General features: G+C 36.4%; 1 protein-coding gene across 1 annotated transcript; it reads left to right on the plus strand.

The window, feature by feature from the left end:
* The first annotated feature begins 2,154 nt into the window (after positions 1 to 2,154).
* Positions 2,155 to 19,646, plus strand: LOC145991808 (transmembrane 6 superfamily member 2-like). Its single transcript, XM_083127858.1, has 3 exons — positions 2,155 to 2,259; positions 2,683 to 2,901; positions 19,159 to 19,646. Exons 1-3 carry the CDS (start codon positions 2,155 to 2,157, stop codon positions 19,360 to 19,362), a joined length of 528 nt encoding a protein of 175 aa, XP_082983984.1. The 3' UTR covers positions 19,363 to 19,646.
* Positions 19,647 to 19,982: the final 336 nt, after the last annotated feature.

The following is a 19,982-nucleotide window of genomic DNA, read 5'->3' on the forward strand; positions in this document are numbered from 1 at the left end:
CGCCGTAAAATAGGTTGCTTTCACCGTTGCTTCATAAATTTGATCCAGCAATCTCACACTGACTGTAGGGACTTTCCGTTGCAGTCGCTCTACCTTGTACAGCCCATAACAAGCTTTTCCCTTTCTGCCTTCGATGTGCTTTGTCCACTCCCCTGCCATACTCAGCGTGATGCCTAGATAGGTGAAACGTTTGACCCTTTCAAGCTCGGAATCCCCATAGGCCCACCGCTCCTTTGCGGCGAGAACATAACCTTTCTTCAACACCATTATTTTAGTTTTTTCGTGTATTTACCTTCAACTTCCATGTTGTGCAATATTGTTTAAGTCTGTTCAATCCCCGCTGTAACCCTTGTACTTCGTTTGATATTAAAACGAGATCATCCGCATAGAGAAGCATTGGTATCGGTGTCCCGACTATCTCCGGTGTTTCGTCACCTTCTTCTCCCGCGAAGATAGCAACGTCATTAATAAAAAGAATGAAAAGTAAAGGCGAAAGTATGCATCCCTGTTTGATGCCTACCGTGCTCTCGTGCTGCCCAGAGACCACCCCCTGCCCATATTTGACACAATATTTGACCCCTCTGTACATATTCATTAGCGTATTAATAATTCTAGCCGAAACCCCCATGTCCCAAACTTCCCCCATAGCATTTGCCCATTGATAAAGTCAAACGCCTTTTCAAAGTCAACGAAGCAGCAATATAATTTCCCCCTTTTCTCGTTTAATTTGCTTTGAATCAGTGTGTTCAGGATAAAAACATTATGTACAGTGCAATAATAGGACCTGAAACCAGCCTGCAGGGGGGTTAGTTTATCAAAAATATCGGCCCATTTTCTTAATCTGTTGTATAGAATGCTACAATATACCTTCCCTAACACGGGCAGGAGAGAAGTACCTCTGTAATTATTAGTGTCCTTTACATCCCCTTTCCCTTTGTATAGAGGACAAATAAAGCTCGTTTTCCATATTTTGGGGAAGGTTCCACTATTGAATATGTTGTTGAGCAGAGACCTTCCCGTTTCTGCCAATCGCTCGTTACAATTCAGCACCTTCACGAGATCTGGCCCGATTCCATCAATACCCGCCGTCTTGCCGGTCCTCAGCGAGCGAACAACCGCATCATATTCCAGCCTCGACACACTGAGGTGTGATGAAACAGCATCTGCTTTGAAGAACCAGTGCGTATACATTAGTTTCGTCTGAGTTTTCAGTGTTATTTTTGCCTATTACAATTAAATGCTTCGTTCTTAACACAGCTTCACCTTCGTTATAGTTCCTGGAATTCACATCGCATTCGCAATATTTAAAAATATCGCGTAATTTAAACGTTTCTTCCGTACCCAGCCATGACAACACGCTGCTCTTTCGTACTACTACTGAATGTAAACAAACGTTTTATCCTACATAGAGCGGCCATATTGGAAGCCACACTAGCGCTCGGGTGGTAATTTTAATCGCGATTTTTTTCGAAACTGGTTGAATGGGAAATATTTCAAATGAGGTAAATAGAACGGTCTCTCAATAGGGAGATACGTGCTCTGTTTGGTTATGTTAGTTCATCCTCAATTATGATAACCTAACCGAACCGAACCTCAATTAGCATTTAGAATATGACAAAGACTATTGGTATTGTATTGCTGACTTTTGGCTCACGTGGCTGACATACCTGACTAGACTACACTATTTGGTTCATGTGACTGCTCGTACTCAACACGTGTTCTGAATTTTCTGGTGTTTCCGATGATCGACAAAATTTCCCTCATTTACGATAGTTTCCTTCCAACTAGTTTAGGGGAAACGGGATATCCCATTTCGCCTAAAATATCGTACAGCTGTCAAATCTGGTTGACAGGTGCTGATAAGCCATTAGGTGAAACTTGATTAGGCGATATGAGATGGGATCAATGAATTACTGCATTAAACTGGTTCAGGAAAACAAAAGTAACAGGTTAACTTAAAGTGATATCATCTTATGAAATTCATATAACAACTCGTTGGTTTTCCGAGAGTTCACCGTGCCATGACAATGGGGTTAGGGTCCAGAAACCAAAACCGGCAACTCATTTTCAAATACCTATTCAAAATACAACAGCGAGATAGTGATGAGAGAACCCTTCCTTGACACAATCGAGGTAGAATTTCAAACATTTGGAATGGGCCTTATTAGTGGGAATAGGTCACTGAGCAAGATCAAGTCCAAACAAACTCGTCATGCGGTCCATCCCTATGCGATAGCATTGGAAACGTCATCACAAGGTGTAAGTTTGAAAATTGGTTCATTGGTGCAGATACTAGCCAATGACATTGGCCATAGCAAGATTCGCTACTTTATTTTCACTGGTGGTGAAGATAGAACCTACAACGTTGTTAGGTTACAAATATAAGTGGCGCCCAACTGGGACTAAACCAGATAGTAGACATTTGGAAGGCTTGACTCGAGTATTAAAAAGAAATATGGTCTCGGCCAATATTAAAAGCCAGAAAAAATGTCGAAGAGATGAAATAAGAAAGTCAACAATGGATATCTCTAGCTGTTACCAGAGGAAAAGAAAAGGCCAAATTACATTTTTAGGAGTATTTTAATGTTTTCTTGTCTCTTGACGTAGAAAAACCCCGATGCACGACACACACAGACACAGTACTGTAATTCTGTTTACTTTTTTTCTTTTTTCTTTGAATAGGTCTGCTTGGGCAGTAAACAGGACATTCCCATGTGGTATGGTACTGAGGTGGAACGCATTCTTCTCCTAGAAGAGCCAGCGCCATTTTATCGCATCCAAGGCCTGTTCGCTCTGTTCCTTCTGGTGCCTTCTTACTGCTTGCTGATATTTGGTCTGGCGACTCCGCTTGAAGCCTGGGTCAAGAATGTGGCAGCACTAACAGCAGGAGCTTCAATGACAGTAAGTTGGTTTTGTCGTGGTAAAGTATGCAATGAAGACCATTTCTGTCGAACTGGAACCAGCTCGCTGATACGGCAAATTATATTGTTACTATTTCTCCACTAGCTTCTGTATCCAAGGAATATATAACCAGAACCAATCTTCAATCATCTGATAATAGGCGATGTAGACTGTTTGCTTATTTTAATGAGTATCCTTTGATGCCCAGGGAGAGGAATATTCCGGAGAAAGAAAAACTGTATATGCTTGGTTTTCCATTCTTCCTTTTATTTGTATATTTATATTTCCCTTTCCATTGTTTTACTTGTATTTTCTGCCACTTCAGCTTTAGTGGGGTTTTGTTCTTACTTAGTCAACCTCTTGTTTATTTCCAGGGCCTGGATTTTGATGACATGTCATCTTTTTTTCCTCATGTTGTATGCATTGCTCTTAGGTATTAAAATCCTGAATAAGAACCTCTAAGTTATAAAAATGTGAATTTTATTGTGCATGTTTTCGTCATATTTTCTATTTTTTAAGTTTTACGTAATTTTTGGTCATTTTTCGCATATTACGTTTTTTCCTGGGTTTTTTTCGTAATTGCATTACACTTCACTTACTCATTTTTAGCCAGGAATTGACATTTATTGCCTTGATGCTGGTAACAATGAAAACAAGAATTCTATCGCCACTTGATTGTAGGAACAAAGCAACATGTCACTCGACATTACCTACTGCAATATTTCTGAATATGGTAAGATTTATACACATTTTTATACCTAAAATTCACATACACCTTGTAATTTCAGTTCTAACGTTGCGAAAGTAAGGACTGTGCCGTACTAACTGTCATACCCTTAAATAAAGACAAAATGTTTATTTTTTTAGGTCATTTTATTGATATTTTAAGGTCATTTTATCGATCATTTTTCTGCTATGGTGGTAGGACGTTTCACTCACACACGGGAGACTAGTTTCGATTCAGAGGATGTAGTCCATTAGTGGTGACGTCACAAGCAGACAACGAGCTGGAACAGAGTCTAAACAACGGGCAAACGTGTTTTCTTTCTATTCAAATCCATGGGATTTTCCATCGGAAGTAGTAGTTTTAATTACCCTTTGAAATTTGATGTATTTGAATAGTGAGAAAAGCACGTTTTTATTTGTTTAGACTCAGTCCCAGCTCGTCGTCTTCTGTGACGTCACACTAACGGATTCCATTGTGATCTTAGATGGGAGATTCCTTCATAAGGGCTCGCCCGAAGTCATCAGTTGGTATGTACTTGGGACAACCTTTGATGATTAAAGCGGCCAGTAGAGGATGTTAGTCAACTATCCTGTGGTAAAGATTGGGAATGTGTGACATGACATGACAATACACAGGGTAATGCTTTTCCTTTAATTCCCCATTTCTGTCTCATTTTCTCCTCCTTCTTTACTATTTCTTCCCCCTCTCTCACTGTCTGTGATTGTGCGTGTATCTTTCATTTCACTTATTCTCAGTCACTCTTTCCTATATCATCTTAACTCGCTCTCTTAAAATGATATTAACGTGTAAACACAAGGTATACATATCACACACACTAATAGGCAGGAAATGCCGTTCGTGCGTTAGCAAACGGTCCAGGATGAGTTCGGGTTCTGGACGGTAATCGCACCCTTTCAATGAGAGGGCGGGGATATAATACCTTGAAATATATCACCTTAATTTTACCTGACACCTCTCGGCACATATAAAATATAAACAACAAATAGCATTGTACCTGACCACCTGGTACCTGTAAACATCGAAAGATAACTCGTACAAACTGTAAAAAATATATGTATTGGAATCTGACATAAACAAAACAAAACACAGTACAGCTCGCCCTGAAACACTCATCCATTCACACACATGCATTCCGATGGGGCATATCAACATAAAATTATACATGCAAAGCTTGGATATAATCGATGTACGTTTCTTTCTTTTAACATGGACTCTTTGAATTGGGTCGTTAATCTCAGCTCCTGTGCTCCTTATAATTAAATATGTGCCAGCCCTCAATAAAAACAATTATCAAAATTAACGGTCGGCGTGATTGAACCTTTCGTTCCACAAGAACATTCGCGTCTAGGCAGCAAGTATCAAATTTACCAATTCTCTCGGATTTACACACAAGCCCTCTCGCGTCCTTTCAACCAATTACAACTCTGCTGCGTGACGTAATACACAAATATACTATAGCTGCCGGGATATCTCAATTAGCCTTCGGCGCGAGCAAAAATTACATTACAACTCTATAATAAAGGAGCATCACTTGCACGACTTTGGGAATGTTAACACATATTATTCAACAAAAAAAAGACTAAACAGTCAACCATCGATTAATTATTCAAACGACTGCGTGGCGGATTTCTTTATTATGAAGCACACTTTGACAAGTTACAATGGAATTTAACACAATGAAGGAGCTTTATATTTAAATGGTGACATTAAAAAGACATTAAAAACAAACACAAAACGACCTATTTTATAACAGTACTCAATTTCAAGACACGAAATTTAGGTTTGGCGTGCCGATTCACCTCGAAAACAGCGAATCAAAATGGCTTTAGTTTTGGTGGTAGGGCGATGAAAGAAAACAATACCTTCGTACGTGGATACGAATCGACAGATGAATACTGTACCAGGCTCTGCTACGTCATCAGGTGGTTCATCTTTCCTAGGTGCGGATAATCACACGTGGTTCCATTGTGACGAAAAATGTTTCTTCGGCTAATAACCGCGACGATGGCCGGCAATGGTGACACTTGGCACTTTCATTTTCTCTCGGCGTCGCGTATCTCTCCTTCGCTCTGACGTCGGCTTCCAACGGCTAGCATTTCCAGGCTCGTCGCTTTCATCTGGCGGGCGTCTCTCAAGCGTCGGCTTGAGTTCCCTCCTCTGAAGCGTCGAGCGTTTCTTCATTGTTACTGCTGGACGTTTGCTGGTTGGGCAATCTCGACGGATGGTGTTGGCAGCGTCGTTGGATGGTTTCCATGGCATGGTGCGTCGTTGGTATTGGCGGCGTATGCTGGTTTGGCGGTAGCGTCTAGGCGGATGGTAGTGGCGGCGTCGCTAGGGACTTGGACACCCGACGTCCACCTCTTCTCTTATCCTTCTAGCCTGCCATGGTTTTTGACGTTCCTCGTTTCACAAAACTATTAACTGCGTAAAATTATAACAGAACGACAGTCTCTCTTCGACGTCCTCCAGCGATTGATGTAAGCACACCCGTATCAACTCACTTGCAGTCACACGCTGTTGGTCGCAAAAAAATACTAAGACCACGGAATACAGCGGTTTAGCACGAAGGTGCTCTCACTACGAGAATCGCGGCGAACTGTGTAGATGTTTTGGGTTTCCATGGTTTTATACCTCATTTGAAATTTCGGTTGGAATCTCGTTAATGGTAAGCGTCGCTTCCCTCTCCGCGAGGTTTGTTCGACCCCGGTCCATTGTCATTAGTAGAAGGGAAAATACTTTAGACCTAACAATAGACCCGTTAATTGACATTAATGGTTTTTTAATTCATTTTCGAGGGGTGACGCTATTGTTATTTAATCTAGCGCCACGTGTCGTGGGTGGAGGAGGAGATGAGTCATCGATGACTCATGCACACGTGTGAGTTTGAAATTAATGGTTTTCCATTAGTGCACAAAAGACACTATTATGTATTCCGTTTTTGACCTAAGCTAACACTATTGTTGTATATTATATATGCGTTTCTGCCGGATATGAGTCACAGATGATTTATACTGACGTTGGAGTTTGGAATTAATGGTTTCTCCATTAAGGTACAAAAGACACTATTATGGAGTTCGTTTTCGTACTATTCTAACACTATTGTTGTATTTTATTAATGCGTTTCTGCCGGATATGAGTCATGGGTGCTTTATACAGATGTGGGAACTTGGAATTAATGGTTTTTTCCATTAATGTACAAAAGACACTTCCGGCCATTTTGGCGTCGGCGGTGTAATATTTGGTATAATTAAGGATCCGGATTTACCCGAATTCAACCGGTGTCGACGCGTTCGATCGGAGGTAGAAGATATTATAACACATGTTCGCTTTAAAGGCGAAGAAATTGAACGATGTATCCTATATGAAAACGAAGTATGCGAGCAGAATCCATGTTATTAATATTAACCTGTTACGGAAGAACCTGTTATGTGGTTGCATTCATCGGCACCCCCAAACCGCGCGCGTTCATGGACACGCGTGGGGGAAGAAAGGGTCGCCATTGTTACGGCCCCCTTCGCTTGGTCTTCTTCTGAAGTTGAATGGAAGGCAAGTGTCGCCAAATTTTTACACACGAGTATTGATTTTTTTTGAGGTTCCAATTTTATTTGGTGGAAGTAATCTACGCGGTATTTCTGCCGCCTTTTGTAACATTGCAAAGACTATTTAACCTAAGGCGTAACGAATTTGGCTGAACTAGGAACATTCTGTTCCAGTATCTACAGGTTAAAGTGGATGCGATCCACTATTTGCTCTTATTTCTGGGTTGCGAACCACGGCCCATTTGATTATTGGGTTATAAACATCAGGATTCATGTAAAATTGACCAGATGTTTTTACTGTTAGAGACAATATTTCGCATTTTTTGTGTATTTTTACTCAGAAAACGCTATTTGAACGATTCAAGCAAGAGTTCGCATGGGAATTTAGACACACAAACTGTGTTTCTTCAACTTTAGCTGAAATTTAGGTTTATTTTTTACTCTAATATCACAATTTCTTCTATTCAGGCAACATTTTTTATTAAATTTTGGACTCACAAAGACATTTTTCAACTTTTAACTTGTTATTTTAAAAGTTTATTTCCATTTTTTACTCTAATATCACAATTTCTTCTATTCAGGCAACATTTTTTATTAAATTTTGGACTCACAAAGACATTTTTCAACTTTTAACTTGCTATTTTAAAAGTTTATTTCCATTTTTTACTCTAATATCACAATTTGATCTATTCTTGCAGAAGTGTTTATTGCAATTTTGACTTGCAAAGATAATTTTTTCAACTTCTTTTATTATTTTTTCTATTTATTGCCTTTTGTATCTTATATTTTTAATTCTTAACTTTGAGTTTTGTTCTTTATTTAAAAAAATTCTCTAATCACTAAGGAAGAAGTACTTTTAAGTAAAACTGTACCCACAAAGTTTATTATTACTATTATTATTAGTATTATTATTATTATTATTGTTGTTGTTTTTGTTTTGATGTAGTTGTTGAATCTTGTTGTTGTTGTTAGGGTTTATTGACTTCCACTACGCTATTTTTGGTTTGCTTCGTAGGAAAGTTTGTTTATTTTAGAGTTTCCTCGGTATTTTCTTACTGTTAGGGTAGGTAAAGTTTCCTAAATATATGAGTAGGGTTCCATATATTCTTGTTCTTGCATGTTTTTCATATGATGTGATCACAACAACTCTCCAAGTGCTTTTACTGCATGTTTCCATTTTTATTGAGGCTTAGTGATTCCTAGAGCCACTTTATGCATGAGAGAAAGCTTGAAAATTTCGATCTCAGATAGCCGTCAACCTTATGTCAGAGTATTTTCGAGTATATTTTAGACTTATTATGGGGCAGTAGAATATCACGGCTTGCTTATTTTTTAAGTATGTTGCGCAGTTATTGTATTTTTGCTTTTGCTTTCTAGATAAACTGTATGAAATGTTTAATATTTTTTCCTTTTTTTTGCACTTATAAGAGGCCAAACTTTTACTGTAACTAAAATTATTATCTCTATAAGCACTGAAACCCCTTTACCAAGAGTACTATAACTGAATGTTTATTAATATTGTTTCTTTCATCCCTTAAATATAACTACTTAACAATATAATGACAAATCACAGGACAAGACGATGTTAGCAGATGACTACGTGGCTCTTAAGTCCACCTGCCAAACTTTTCTTACCATGCTATTTACCCTTATAGTATTTTATTCGGGGTACGTTTCAAGTACTACTTGACTTTTTGAGTGTTTGATTAACACCAGGGGTTATTTGTATCTGTTATGCTGTATTATTTGAGGCTTCTTTTTTTATTCTACATTCACTATATGTCCCTGAGAACTAAATTTCCACTGACTGAAGCTTAAAGCTTAGGCTCTACAGCATGTTGAATGGTTAAGCACTGGTCAATATGAATTTTACAGAGGCTAGTAGGAGGCATAGGAACACACGCCAGAGCCTTATTAGCGTGCAAGAAGCATTTTCAGGGAGTACTACGAGGAAACGAAGTTGATTTTTTTGAGGGCTTTACCAGTTACACAGCCAATATTTGCTATTTCAAGTAACTACATGTACCAAAACATTTTACAGCCCAACACTAACTAGACTTCAATTTATATTTTATTAGGTGCTAAATGTAGCAAGAACACTGATTGTACATACTTTTGAGAATCCAACTATTTCAGGATTTTTTCTATGTACGCATATTTTTATTGATTACTAACTTTAACAGACCAATCAGGAAGACGCCAAAATTCACTAAACTTAGTACTATAGTGTATGTGATTGCATGAAAAGTAGAAATTATAACAACCACAAGATTTCGCTTTTTTTGCTTTTGGGACTAATCGTGACGCTGAGGATGAATGGATGGCCAAAAATCTTAAGGACTGGATGTATTTTACCATTACAGACGCCTAAGTAGAAACACTAGAGTACTGTTAGCTTTCAAAATTGAGGTTATACTGTACTGTTTTTTAAATATTTCGTATTTGGCACGCTTAACAAGTTACATTTATATCCATTTCAGGACAAATATTGCTAAAACTCTCAAATTAATGTGTACAACTTTATATTTCTGCTATCAAAGGAATTAACAATCCTATTTTACAAACAAAGGGTATTGTTTACACTTTATTTACTTCAATCTGAGACTAATATTTTACAGTAATTGAATCATTCAGCCCTAGTCAATATTTTACTGCATCAGAAAGTTTGTTATTAATCTAATAAGTATCCTATTTTGTGCTATTCTAACGCAAACGTTGTTTAATTCACTGGTTATAATGCAAACTTTTGCACAAATTCGATATATTCACTACCTTCAAACCAAACAATTGTACTTATTTAGCGCATTTCATTTATATTTCTTGTAATTAACTTATGTTTCTTATAATTAACAAACTAAACTAATTACTTTGGCATGTTAAAAACCTTATTTTTTACTATTTCCTATTCTATCAGGTTCTATATTGCTGTTTTTATCAATTATGTAAGACCACACTCTGGTAAATGCACATATATTCTCTTTTATACACACGCACGTCACACACACACACACACACACACACACATTTACACACTTATACGAACATACATCTGACGTTTTTCAATATTTTGCTATGAAGTTTGCATCCACGCTATTCAAACAAGGGCAGGCAATGTAGTATTTATGAGTATTAGTAATCCCAAAGTGGTGTTTTTGGTGTCCAAGTTCAGATGAGAGGCTGCTATGTGCCTTTTGCAGGGGATTGCATGTGAAGTGTATGCATATTGAGCATTATTGACTGTGTAGGCTTCCAAGTTTTGCTGTTATTTTCCTATAATTCTGTGAGACTGTAGAGAGTTCTCCCTTTTCATCCAGTTTTCTTTCATTGATTGGATACTTTTTGGGAACTTAGCAGTTTTTATGTTATGAAGCAGATTGTTGTAGAATATTTTGCATGGTCTTTTGTGATATTGAGTGGGTGCTGTAATGGTAGTAAGTATCTTTCCTTTTTGTGTTGATGTTCTTGTGTAGGTTTCCTATTTTCTGTCAAGTTGCAGTACTTAGAATAATCGCTACTGTCTTATTGATCTACGAAGCTCCTTTGAATAATCATTTGCATGTGACCCTATACTCCACGTTGTACTTTGTTCTGGGAGCTATCTTTTGAAGCCTTGGCATTCTGCTAGTACAGTATTATTATCGTAGAGGTAAATTAGTTCGTGAAAATATGTATTTTTCTGATTAACTATAGTCGCTTAGTTGTTCTAGCAGGTATAAGTAGTTACTGCTGATGTTGTTAATTTTCTATTCGCAGGGGCTATGTATGATGTAGCGTATTTGTGTTGGCTGTCCCTTTTATTCCTATGTTGTTGAGTTTCTCCATAAGCATGTCCTGTTTTACTCTATTCTATGCCTTGTTGCTGCTAGATATCTGAGGTATGTTGCTGGTTCATATCTGAGTTAGCTTGTTTGACTATCTATTATTTTTGCTATGGCTGTGGCTATTGATGTCCCTTTCTGAATTCCATGTTGGTTTCTGTTTATCCTTGTTGCTGCTTGTTATCTGAGTTAGGTTGTTTGACTTCAGGACTATCCTTTTTTAACTTTATTGTTGATTGCTGTTTTGTTTATTTCCTTATTTGTTTTTATTTGCTTACTGAATCTATTTGTTTTGTGTCTTGTAATATTATTTACTATAGTAACAAAATTATTTTCCTTCCATCCCACATTTATTATTCTGAGCAACAGAACTTCTCCTTCTTTCCTATATATTTGATTATTTCTGGTGTAAAGTACATTTTTTTCAAAGTGAATGTTTTAAAAGTACAATTTTTACAAAGTTAATGTTTTAAAAGTACAATTTTTTCAAAGTTAATGTTTTAAAAGTACAATTTTTACAAAGTTAATGTTTTAAAAGTACAATTTTTACAAAGTTAATGTTTTAAAAGTACATTTTTTCAAAGTTAATGTTTTAAAAATACTATTCTTTCAAAGTTAATAATTTAAGAGTACAATTCTTCTGCTATTTGAACTTTTGTACAATTTTGTTATTTTTGTTAAAATAAATATGTTAGTTGATATAAAATTACAGTAAATTTTCAGGAATTTATATATTAAATTTCAAAATAGTGTTATTTGCTAAAGATAGCGGACAAAATAAATTAAACTTTGACAAATACTGAACAAGAAATATACAAGTATGGTGATAAATATCAATTTTTAAAAATAATTTTGTTACTATAGTAAATAATATTACAAGACACAAAACAAATAGATTCAGTAAGCAAATAAAAACAAATAAGGAAATAAACAAAACAGCAATCAACAATAAAGTTAAAAAAGGATAGTCCTGAAGTCAAACAACCTAACTCAGATAACAAGCAGCAACAAGGATAAACAGAAACCAACATGGAATTCAGAAAGGGACATCAATAGCCACAGCCATAGCAAAAATAATAGATAGTCAAACAAGCTAACTCAGATATGAACCAGCAACATACCTCAGATATCTAGCAGCAACAAGGCATAGAATAGAGTAAAACAGGACATGCTTATGGAGAAACTCAACAACATAGGAATAAAAGGGACAGCCAACACAAATACGCTACATCATACATAGCCCCTGCGAATAGAAAATTAACAACATCAGCAGTAACTACTTATACCTGCTAGAACAACTAAGCGACTATAGTTAATCAGAAAAATACATATTTTCACGAACTAATTTACCTCTACGATAATAATACTGTACTAGCAGAATGCCAAGGCTTCAAAAGATAGCTCCCAGAACAAAGTACAACGTGGAGTATAGGGTCACATGCAAATGATTATTCAAAGGAGCTTCGTAGATCAATAAGACAGTAGCGATTATTCTAAGTACTGCAACTTGACAGAAAATAGGAAACCTACACAAGAACATCAACACAAAAAGGAAAGATACTTACTACCATTACAGCACCCACTCAATATCACAAAAGACCATGCAAAATATTCTACAACAATCTGCTTCATAACATAAAAACTGCTAAGTTCCCAAAAAGTATCCAATCAATGAAAGAAAACTGGATGAAAAGGGAGAACTCTCTACAGTCTCACAGAATTATAGGAAAATAACAGCAAAACTTGGAAGCCTACACAGTCAATAATGCTCAATATGCATACACTTCACATGCAATCCCCTGCAAAAGGCACATAGCAGCCTCTCATCTGAACTTGGACACCAAAAACACCACTTTGGGATTACTAATACTCATAAATACTACATTGCCTGCCCTTGTTTGAATAGCGTGGATGCAAACTTCATAGCAAAATATTGAAAAACGTCAGATGTATGTTCGTATAAGTGTGTAAATGTGTGTGTGTGTGTGTGTGTGTGTGTGTGACGTGCGTGTGTATAAAAGAGAATATATGTGCATTTACCAGAGTGTGGTCTTACATAATTGATAAAAACAGCAATATAGAACCTGATAGAATAGGAAATAGTAAAAAATAAGGTTTTTAACATGCCAAAGTAATTAGTTTAGTTTGTTAATTATAAGAAACATAAGTTAATTACAAGAAATATAAATGAAATGCGCTAAATAAGTACAATTGTTTGGTTTGAAGGTAGTGAATATATCGAATTTGTGCAAAAGTTTGCATTATAACCAGTGAATTAAACAACGTTTGCGTTAGAATAGCACAAAATAGGATACTTATTAGATTAATAACAAACTTTCTGATGCAGTAAAATATTGACTAGGGCTGAATGATTCAATTACTGTAAAATATTAGTCTCAGATTGAAGTAAATAAAGTGTAAACAATACCCTTTGTTTGTAAAATAGGATTGTTAATTCCTTTGATAGCAGAAATATAAAGTTGTACACATTAATTTGAGAGTTTTAGCAATATTTGTCCTGAAATGGATATAAATGTAACTTGTTAAGCGTGCCAAATACGAAATATTTAAAAAACAGTACAGTATAACCTCAATTTTGAAAGCTAACAGTACTCTAGTGTTTCTACTTAGGCGTCTGTAATGGTAAAATACATCCAGTCCTTAAGATTTTTGGCCATCCATTCATCCTCAGCGTCACGATTAGTCCCAAAAGCAAAAAAAGCGAAATCTTGTGGTTGTTATAATTTCTACTTTTCATGCAATCACATACACTATAGTACTAAGTTTAGTGAATTTTGGCGTCTTCCTGATTGGTCTGTTAAAGTTAGTAATCAATAAAAATATGCGTACATAGAAAAAATCCTGAAATAGTTGGATTCTCAAAAGTATGTACAATCAGTGTTCTTGCTACATTTAGCACCTAATAAAATATAAATTGAAGTCTAGTTAGTGTTGGGCTGTAAAATGTTTTGGTACATGTAGTTACTTGAAATAGCAAATATTGGCTGTGTAACTGGTAAAGCCCTCAAAAAAATCAACTTCGTTTCCTCGTAGTACTCCCTGAAAATGCTTCTTGCACGCTAATAAGGCTCTGGCGTGTGTTCCTATGCCTCCTACTAGCCTCTGTAAAATTCATATTGACCAGTGCTTAACCATTCAACATGCTGTAGAGCCTAAGCTTTAAGCTTCAGTCAGTGGAAATTTAGTTCTCAGGGACATATAGTGAATGTAGAATAAAAAAAGAAGCCTCAAATAATACAGCATAACAGATACAAATAACCCCTGGTGTTAATCAAACACTCAAAAAGTCAAGTAGTACTTGAAACGTACCCCGAATAAAATACTATAAGGGTAAATAGCATGGTAAGAAAAGTTTGGCAGGTGGACTTAAGAGCCACGTAGTCATCTGCTAACATCGTCTTGTCCTGTGATTTGTCATTATATTGTTAAGTAGTTATATTTAAGGGATGAAAGAAACAATATTAATAAACATTCAGTTATAGTACTCTTGGTAAAGGGGTTTCAGTGCTTATAGAGATAATAATTTTAGTTACAGTAAAAGTTTGGCCTCTTATAAGTGCAAAAAAAAGGAAAAAATATTAAACATTTCATACAGTTTATCTAGAAAGCAAAAGCAAAAATACAATAACTGCGCAACATACTTAAAAAATAAGCAAGCCGTGATATTCTACTGCCCCATAATAAGTCTAAAATATACTCGAAAATACTCTGACATAAGGTTGACGGCTATCTGAGATCGAAATTTTCAAGCTTTCTCTCATGCATAAAGTGGCTCTAGGAATCACTAAGCCTCAATAAAAATGGAAACATGCAGTAAAAGCACTTGGAGAGTTGTTGTGATCACATCATATGAAAAACATGCAAGAACAAGAATATATGGAACCCTACTCATATATTTAGGAAACTTTACCTACCCTAACAGTAAGAAAATACCGAGGAAACTCTAAAATAAACAAACTTTCCTACGAAGCAAACCAAAAATAGCGTAGTGGAAGTCAATAAACCCTAACAACAACAACAACAAGATTCAACAACTACATCAAAACAAAAACAACAACAATAATAATAATAATAATACTAATAATAATAGTAATAATAAACTTTGTGGGTACAGTTTTACTTAAAAGTACTTCTTCCTTAGTGATTAGAGAATTTTTTTAAATAAAGAACAAAACTCAAAGTTAAGAATTAAAAATATAAGATACAAAAGGCAATAAATAGAAAAAATAATAAAAGAAGTTGAAAAAATTATCTTTGCAAGTCAAAATTGCAATAAACACTTCTGCAAGAATAGATCAAATTGTGATATTAGAGTAAAAAATGGAAATAAACTTTTAAAATAGCAAGTTAAAAGTTGAAAAATGTCTTTGTGAGTCCAAAATTTAATAAAAAATGTTGCCTGAATAGAAGAAATTGTGATATTAGAGTAAAAAATGGAAATAAACTTTTAAAATAACAAGTTAAAAGTTGAAAAATGTCTTTGTGAGTCCAAAATTTAATAAAAAATGTTGCCTGAATAGAAGAAATTGTGATATTAGAGTAAAAAATAAACCTAAATTTCAGCTAAAGTTGAAGAAACACAGTTTGTGTGTCTAAATTCCCATGCGAACTCTTGCTTGAATCGTTCAAATAGCGTTTTCTGAGTAAAAATACACAAAAAATGCGAAATATTGTCTCTAACAGTAAAAACATCTGGTCAATTTTACATGAATCCTGATGTTTATAACCCAATAATCAAATGGGCCGTGGTTCGCAACCCAGAAATAAGAGCAAATAGTGGATCGCATCCACTTTAACCTGTAGATACTGGAACAGAATGTTCCTAGTTCAGCCAAATTCGTTACGCCTTAGGTTAAATAGTCTTTGCAATGTTACAAAAGGCGGCAGAAATACCGCGTAGATTACTTCCACCAAATAAAATTGGAACCTCAAAAAAAATCAATACTCGTGTGTAAAAATTTGGCGACACTTGCCTTCCATTCAACTTCAGAAGAAGACCAAGCGAAGGGGGCCGTAACAATGGCGACCCTTTCTTCCCCCACGCGTGTCCATGAACGCGCGCGGTTTGGGGGTGCCGATGAATGCAACCACATAACAGGTTCTTCCGTAACAGGTTAATATTAATAACATGGATTCTGCTCGCATACTTCGTTTTCATATAGGATACATCGTTCAATTTCTTCGCCTTTAAAGCGAACATGTGTTATAATATCTTCTACCTCCGATCGAACGCGTCGACACCGGTTGAATTCGGGTAAATCCGGATCCTTAATTATACCAAATATTACACCGCCGACGCCAAAATGGCCGGAAGTGTCTTTTGTACATTAATGGAAAAAACCATTAATTCCAAGTTCCCACATCTGTATAAAGCACCCATGACTCATATCCGGCAGAAACGCATTAATAAAATACAACAATAGTGTTAGAATAGTACGAAAACGAACTCCATAATAGTGTCTTTTGTACCTTAATGGAGAAACCATTAATTCCAAACTCCAACGTCAGTATAAATCATCTGTGACTCATATCCGGCAGAAACGCATATATAATATACAACAATAGTGTTAGCTTAGGTCAAAAACGGAATACATAATAGTGTCTTTTGTGCACTAATGGAAAACCATTAATTTCAAACTCACACGTGTGCATGAGTCATCGATGACTCATCTCCTCCTCCACCCACGACACGTGGCGCTAGATTAAATAACAATAGCGTCACCCCTCGAAAATGAATTAAAAAACCATTAATGTCAATTAACGGGTCTATTGTTAGGTCTAAAGTATTTTCCCTTCTACTGTCATTGTGTCCTCGCGGGGCCCAACGCGTGTCCTCAGGTAGGTACGGAAGGATTAGGATTAAGTTTCAGTCTCTCCGCCCCAGAATTTCAGATTCGTAGATGGTCCATGATTTGCCTTTTTATAACAAATTCGATCTTGCGTCCATGATATTCAGTTGATCATCTTAAAATTACATCTAGGTATCTTTTATAACATACCGCTTTGGTTGTCCAAAATTCACGTGTATCCGCCGACTGGAAACGGAGATATTCCATAAGACCTATTATTGCTCAGGTGGGCCGCAGAGAGTGAACCTTCGTGACAATCTTCACCGTGACTCAGAACCTTACGCCCAACTCCCGTATTCTCGCCAGAATTTAATTTTTCCGACTGATATCTATGAACATTTCAAACCTCAAAATCAAATCTTACGCAATACATCAGTAACATATTGATTAATTATACATAATTAAAATAAAATATTAGACAGAGATGTACATATCCACAGAATACCGTGATATACATTAACGGAGGATGCACGGGATTCTCCTCCACAAAACTCCAGTAACCCTGGCGATAGAGGTAAATTTTCGCTCCCCCTCCACCAAAAACAATAGTACACTTCTTACAAATATTTCACAAATGTAAAGTTGTTCAACTTTTATCAAAATGCAATAATAATGTATCAAATATAAAGGGTCATAATTAACAGTGGAACAGCGAATCCGTCGCAATGATTCGCAAAAGATGACAAAATCAATGATTTATTATACAATTATTCTAATGTTTCTTCTAGTCATCGTCAGTAATACTACTACTGATACTTGTGAAATTCGATTTTAAGATAAAGGTTAGTTACTGAGTCATACTACGTAACTCAATACTTCACATTTCAATATCTCCCAAATTATTTTATGTAGCTTTACAACACTAAGATCTGTAAGATGTCTTGCGACATTTGGTATTTTTTTTATGTGAACTTCTCTGTAGACACAGGGGATGTAAAGAAAGTTTTGTAATGTTGCAAGACTTTTTAACATGTTGCAGTTACACTAAAAAATTTGGTGAATTGTCTCTTTTCTTCAGTTTCATGTAAACACTATTATTCATTCTTGTCGTTTGGATTAACCTAGGGAGGGAGAAAGGCGACGTAAAAATATATACAAATAGAGTTATTAAAAGAACGCTCATTTCGCTGGCTCTCTTTATGCTGTGCTATTCATCATTCTCTGTCATTTGCAATACAAACAAGTCGCTGCAGAATTGACCGATACCAACAGTTGCATAAGAAACTTACACAGAAGGAAAGATTACAAGAAGAAATTGTTGAATCCACAACCCTCCATTCTTGCGTGAATATAGATGAACCAAACGAATTCCATAGCAACTTTCACCAGTCTTTCCCAAGAACTCCGAAATCAACTGGCCTGCAAACAGCCTAGCATGATATAGTGTTGCTGGTTTTGAAAATGTCCATCTTTCTTAACCCCCAAGTTTGCGAGCAGGAATTGGGAATGACTGATTTCGTTCATTTCCACACAGCTTTTACAAGGCAGTGACATGCCTTCGAGAAGTTTGGTCGCAGCTTTCACTTTGCCCATGCCTTTGATCTTGTATCTGATTCCCAGGAGGTTGATTCAGTATTTCTATGGAAAAACTACTCGTACATACGGAACGTCTTGTGCTGGCCTTGCAACCTACCACAAGGAAGGGTGAATTAATTTTAGAAAAGGATGAATGTTGTTTTTGGCCTTGGTTCTAGCGACTCAAAGACAATGTTATCGGTGGAAAAGTTTCAAGCGATACTAACCGATACAGATACATCGGTATATAAACTCTAAAAAAGAACGAATTTCTTAGTATTTCTCCAAAGCAAAAAGTTCAGTTTGCACACTGTGTAAGTATGACAGCAAATAGTTTGCTAGCAGCACCCACGTATGTCTGATGGAGATTAATATTGATTCACTTTTATTTCGTGCTTTGGTTGTTCCTAATTATTAGGGCATCTACATATTACCTGTGTATTAAATGTGTGGCGAAGTGGTTCGAAGGCACTACTAAAGATTCGGAGCTTGTTTAAGGCTCCCCGATTGCTTAATTTTAGACATCAGGAATGATCCACCTCTAATAGAGAGTAATGACGTAAAATAACCAATATATGAACTAAACATTGATGCATATTAGTTCTAATATTTATTTTATTTATGTGTTCTTTCATTTTGCAGTCATTCAATACATTTATTTTAATTCTTCTCGATTCACATGAACACTTTTCGGTCACATCAAATGAGTGATAGCAATCTAGCTACAGAAAGTGAGTCTTGAATATTGTTTTCTCTTTGTCTTCCAGGTAGAAGTGTACACAATTGCAGGCTCTATTCTTTGGCTGACGCCGCCACAGTACGGAATTCCGAACGATGCAGCCAACGCTTTAGTGTATTGGGTGTGCAATCTCTTAGTACTGATTGCTCCCCATCTGGTTTTCGCAAGGACTTTCTGCTCAGCAACCAGTTCTCTCGAACAACACAGCAACGCTCAGAAAAAGAACCATTAGCTTCATTCTGTGCATAGCTCTCTTATCAAGTAAAGAACGATTCCTCGTGTGAATTATTCAGTTATTTTTCATTGCGTATCTAAAATATGGTGATTTTTTTTTCTAATAATCTATGGTGTGCTCAGGTTACTGTTACTCCTGAAGCTAGTAGAAGGGAGGGGCCATTTAGAAATACTCGTACAATGTATATGAATACAAGAATCATGAACATTGTGTTGTTGTTATTTTTATTTTTTAAATCAAATGTGAGGCTATTTGATAATTTTCAAATAAAAATATTTTAAATTGTACGTCTCTTCTCTATTCTTGTACCCATTGTCTCAGGAATCTAGCTGTGGAGGAAGGCCGCGCATAAGGGAGAGCAAGCGAGTGGGTGGCGGAGCAAAGCAGTGCACGCTGCTGTAAACGTGTGATAGCTGCAGCCACGTTTCCCCTCCATGCACCCACATCGCCTCTCACGGCTTCTTTGGTCAAGCCCTCTCGAGTCACCACTTACACAGAGGCTTGTTTCTATTCGTTCGCTCCAGAGATCCCCTTGACAGACAGGACGGCACCGGGATTAACCATCTATGGGTGCCATATTGAAAATGAAGGAAGAATGAAACATGCATGTATGCTTT

Source organism: Lepisma saccharinum, chromosome 8 (genome assembly GCF_977018435.1).
Source record: "Lepisma saccharinum chromosome 8, izLepSacc3.1, whole genome shotgun sequence".
In the NCBI taxonomy this organism is placed as follows: Eukaryota; Metazoa; Arthropoda; class Insecta; order Zygentoma; family Lepismatidae; genus Lepisma; species Lepisma saccharinum.

Coding starts and splice junctions, on each gene's coding strand:
- LOC145991808 (XM_083127858.1), top strand. CDS start 2,155: ATGGGCCTTATTAGTGGGAATAGGTCACTGAGCAAGATCAAGTCCAAA. Junction 2,260..2,682: donor TGGAAACGTCATCACAAGGT/GTAAGTTTGAAA, acceptor TTCTTTGAATAG/GTCTGCTTGGGCAGTAAACA. Junction 2,902..19,158: donor CAGCAGGAGCTTCAATGACA/GTAAGTTGGTTT, acceptor TTTGTCTTCCAG/GTAGAAGTGTACACAATTGC.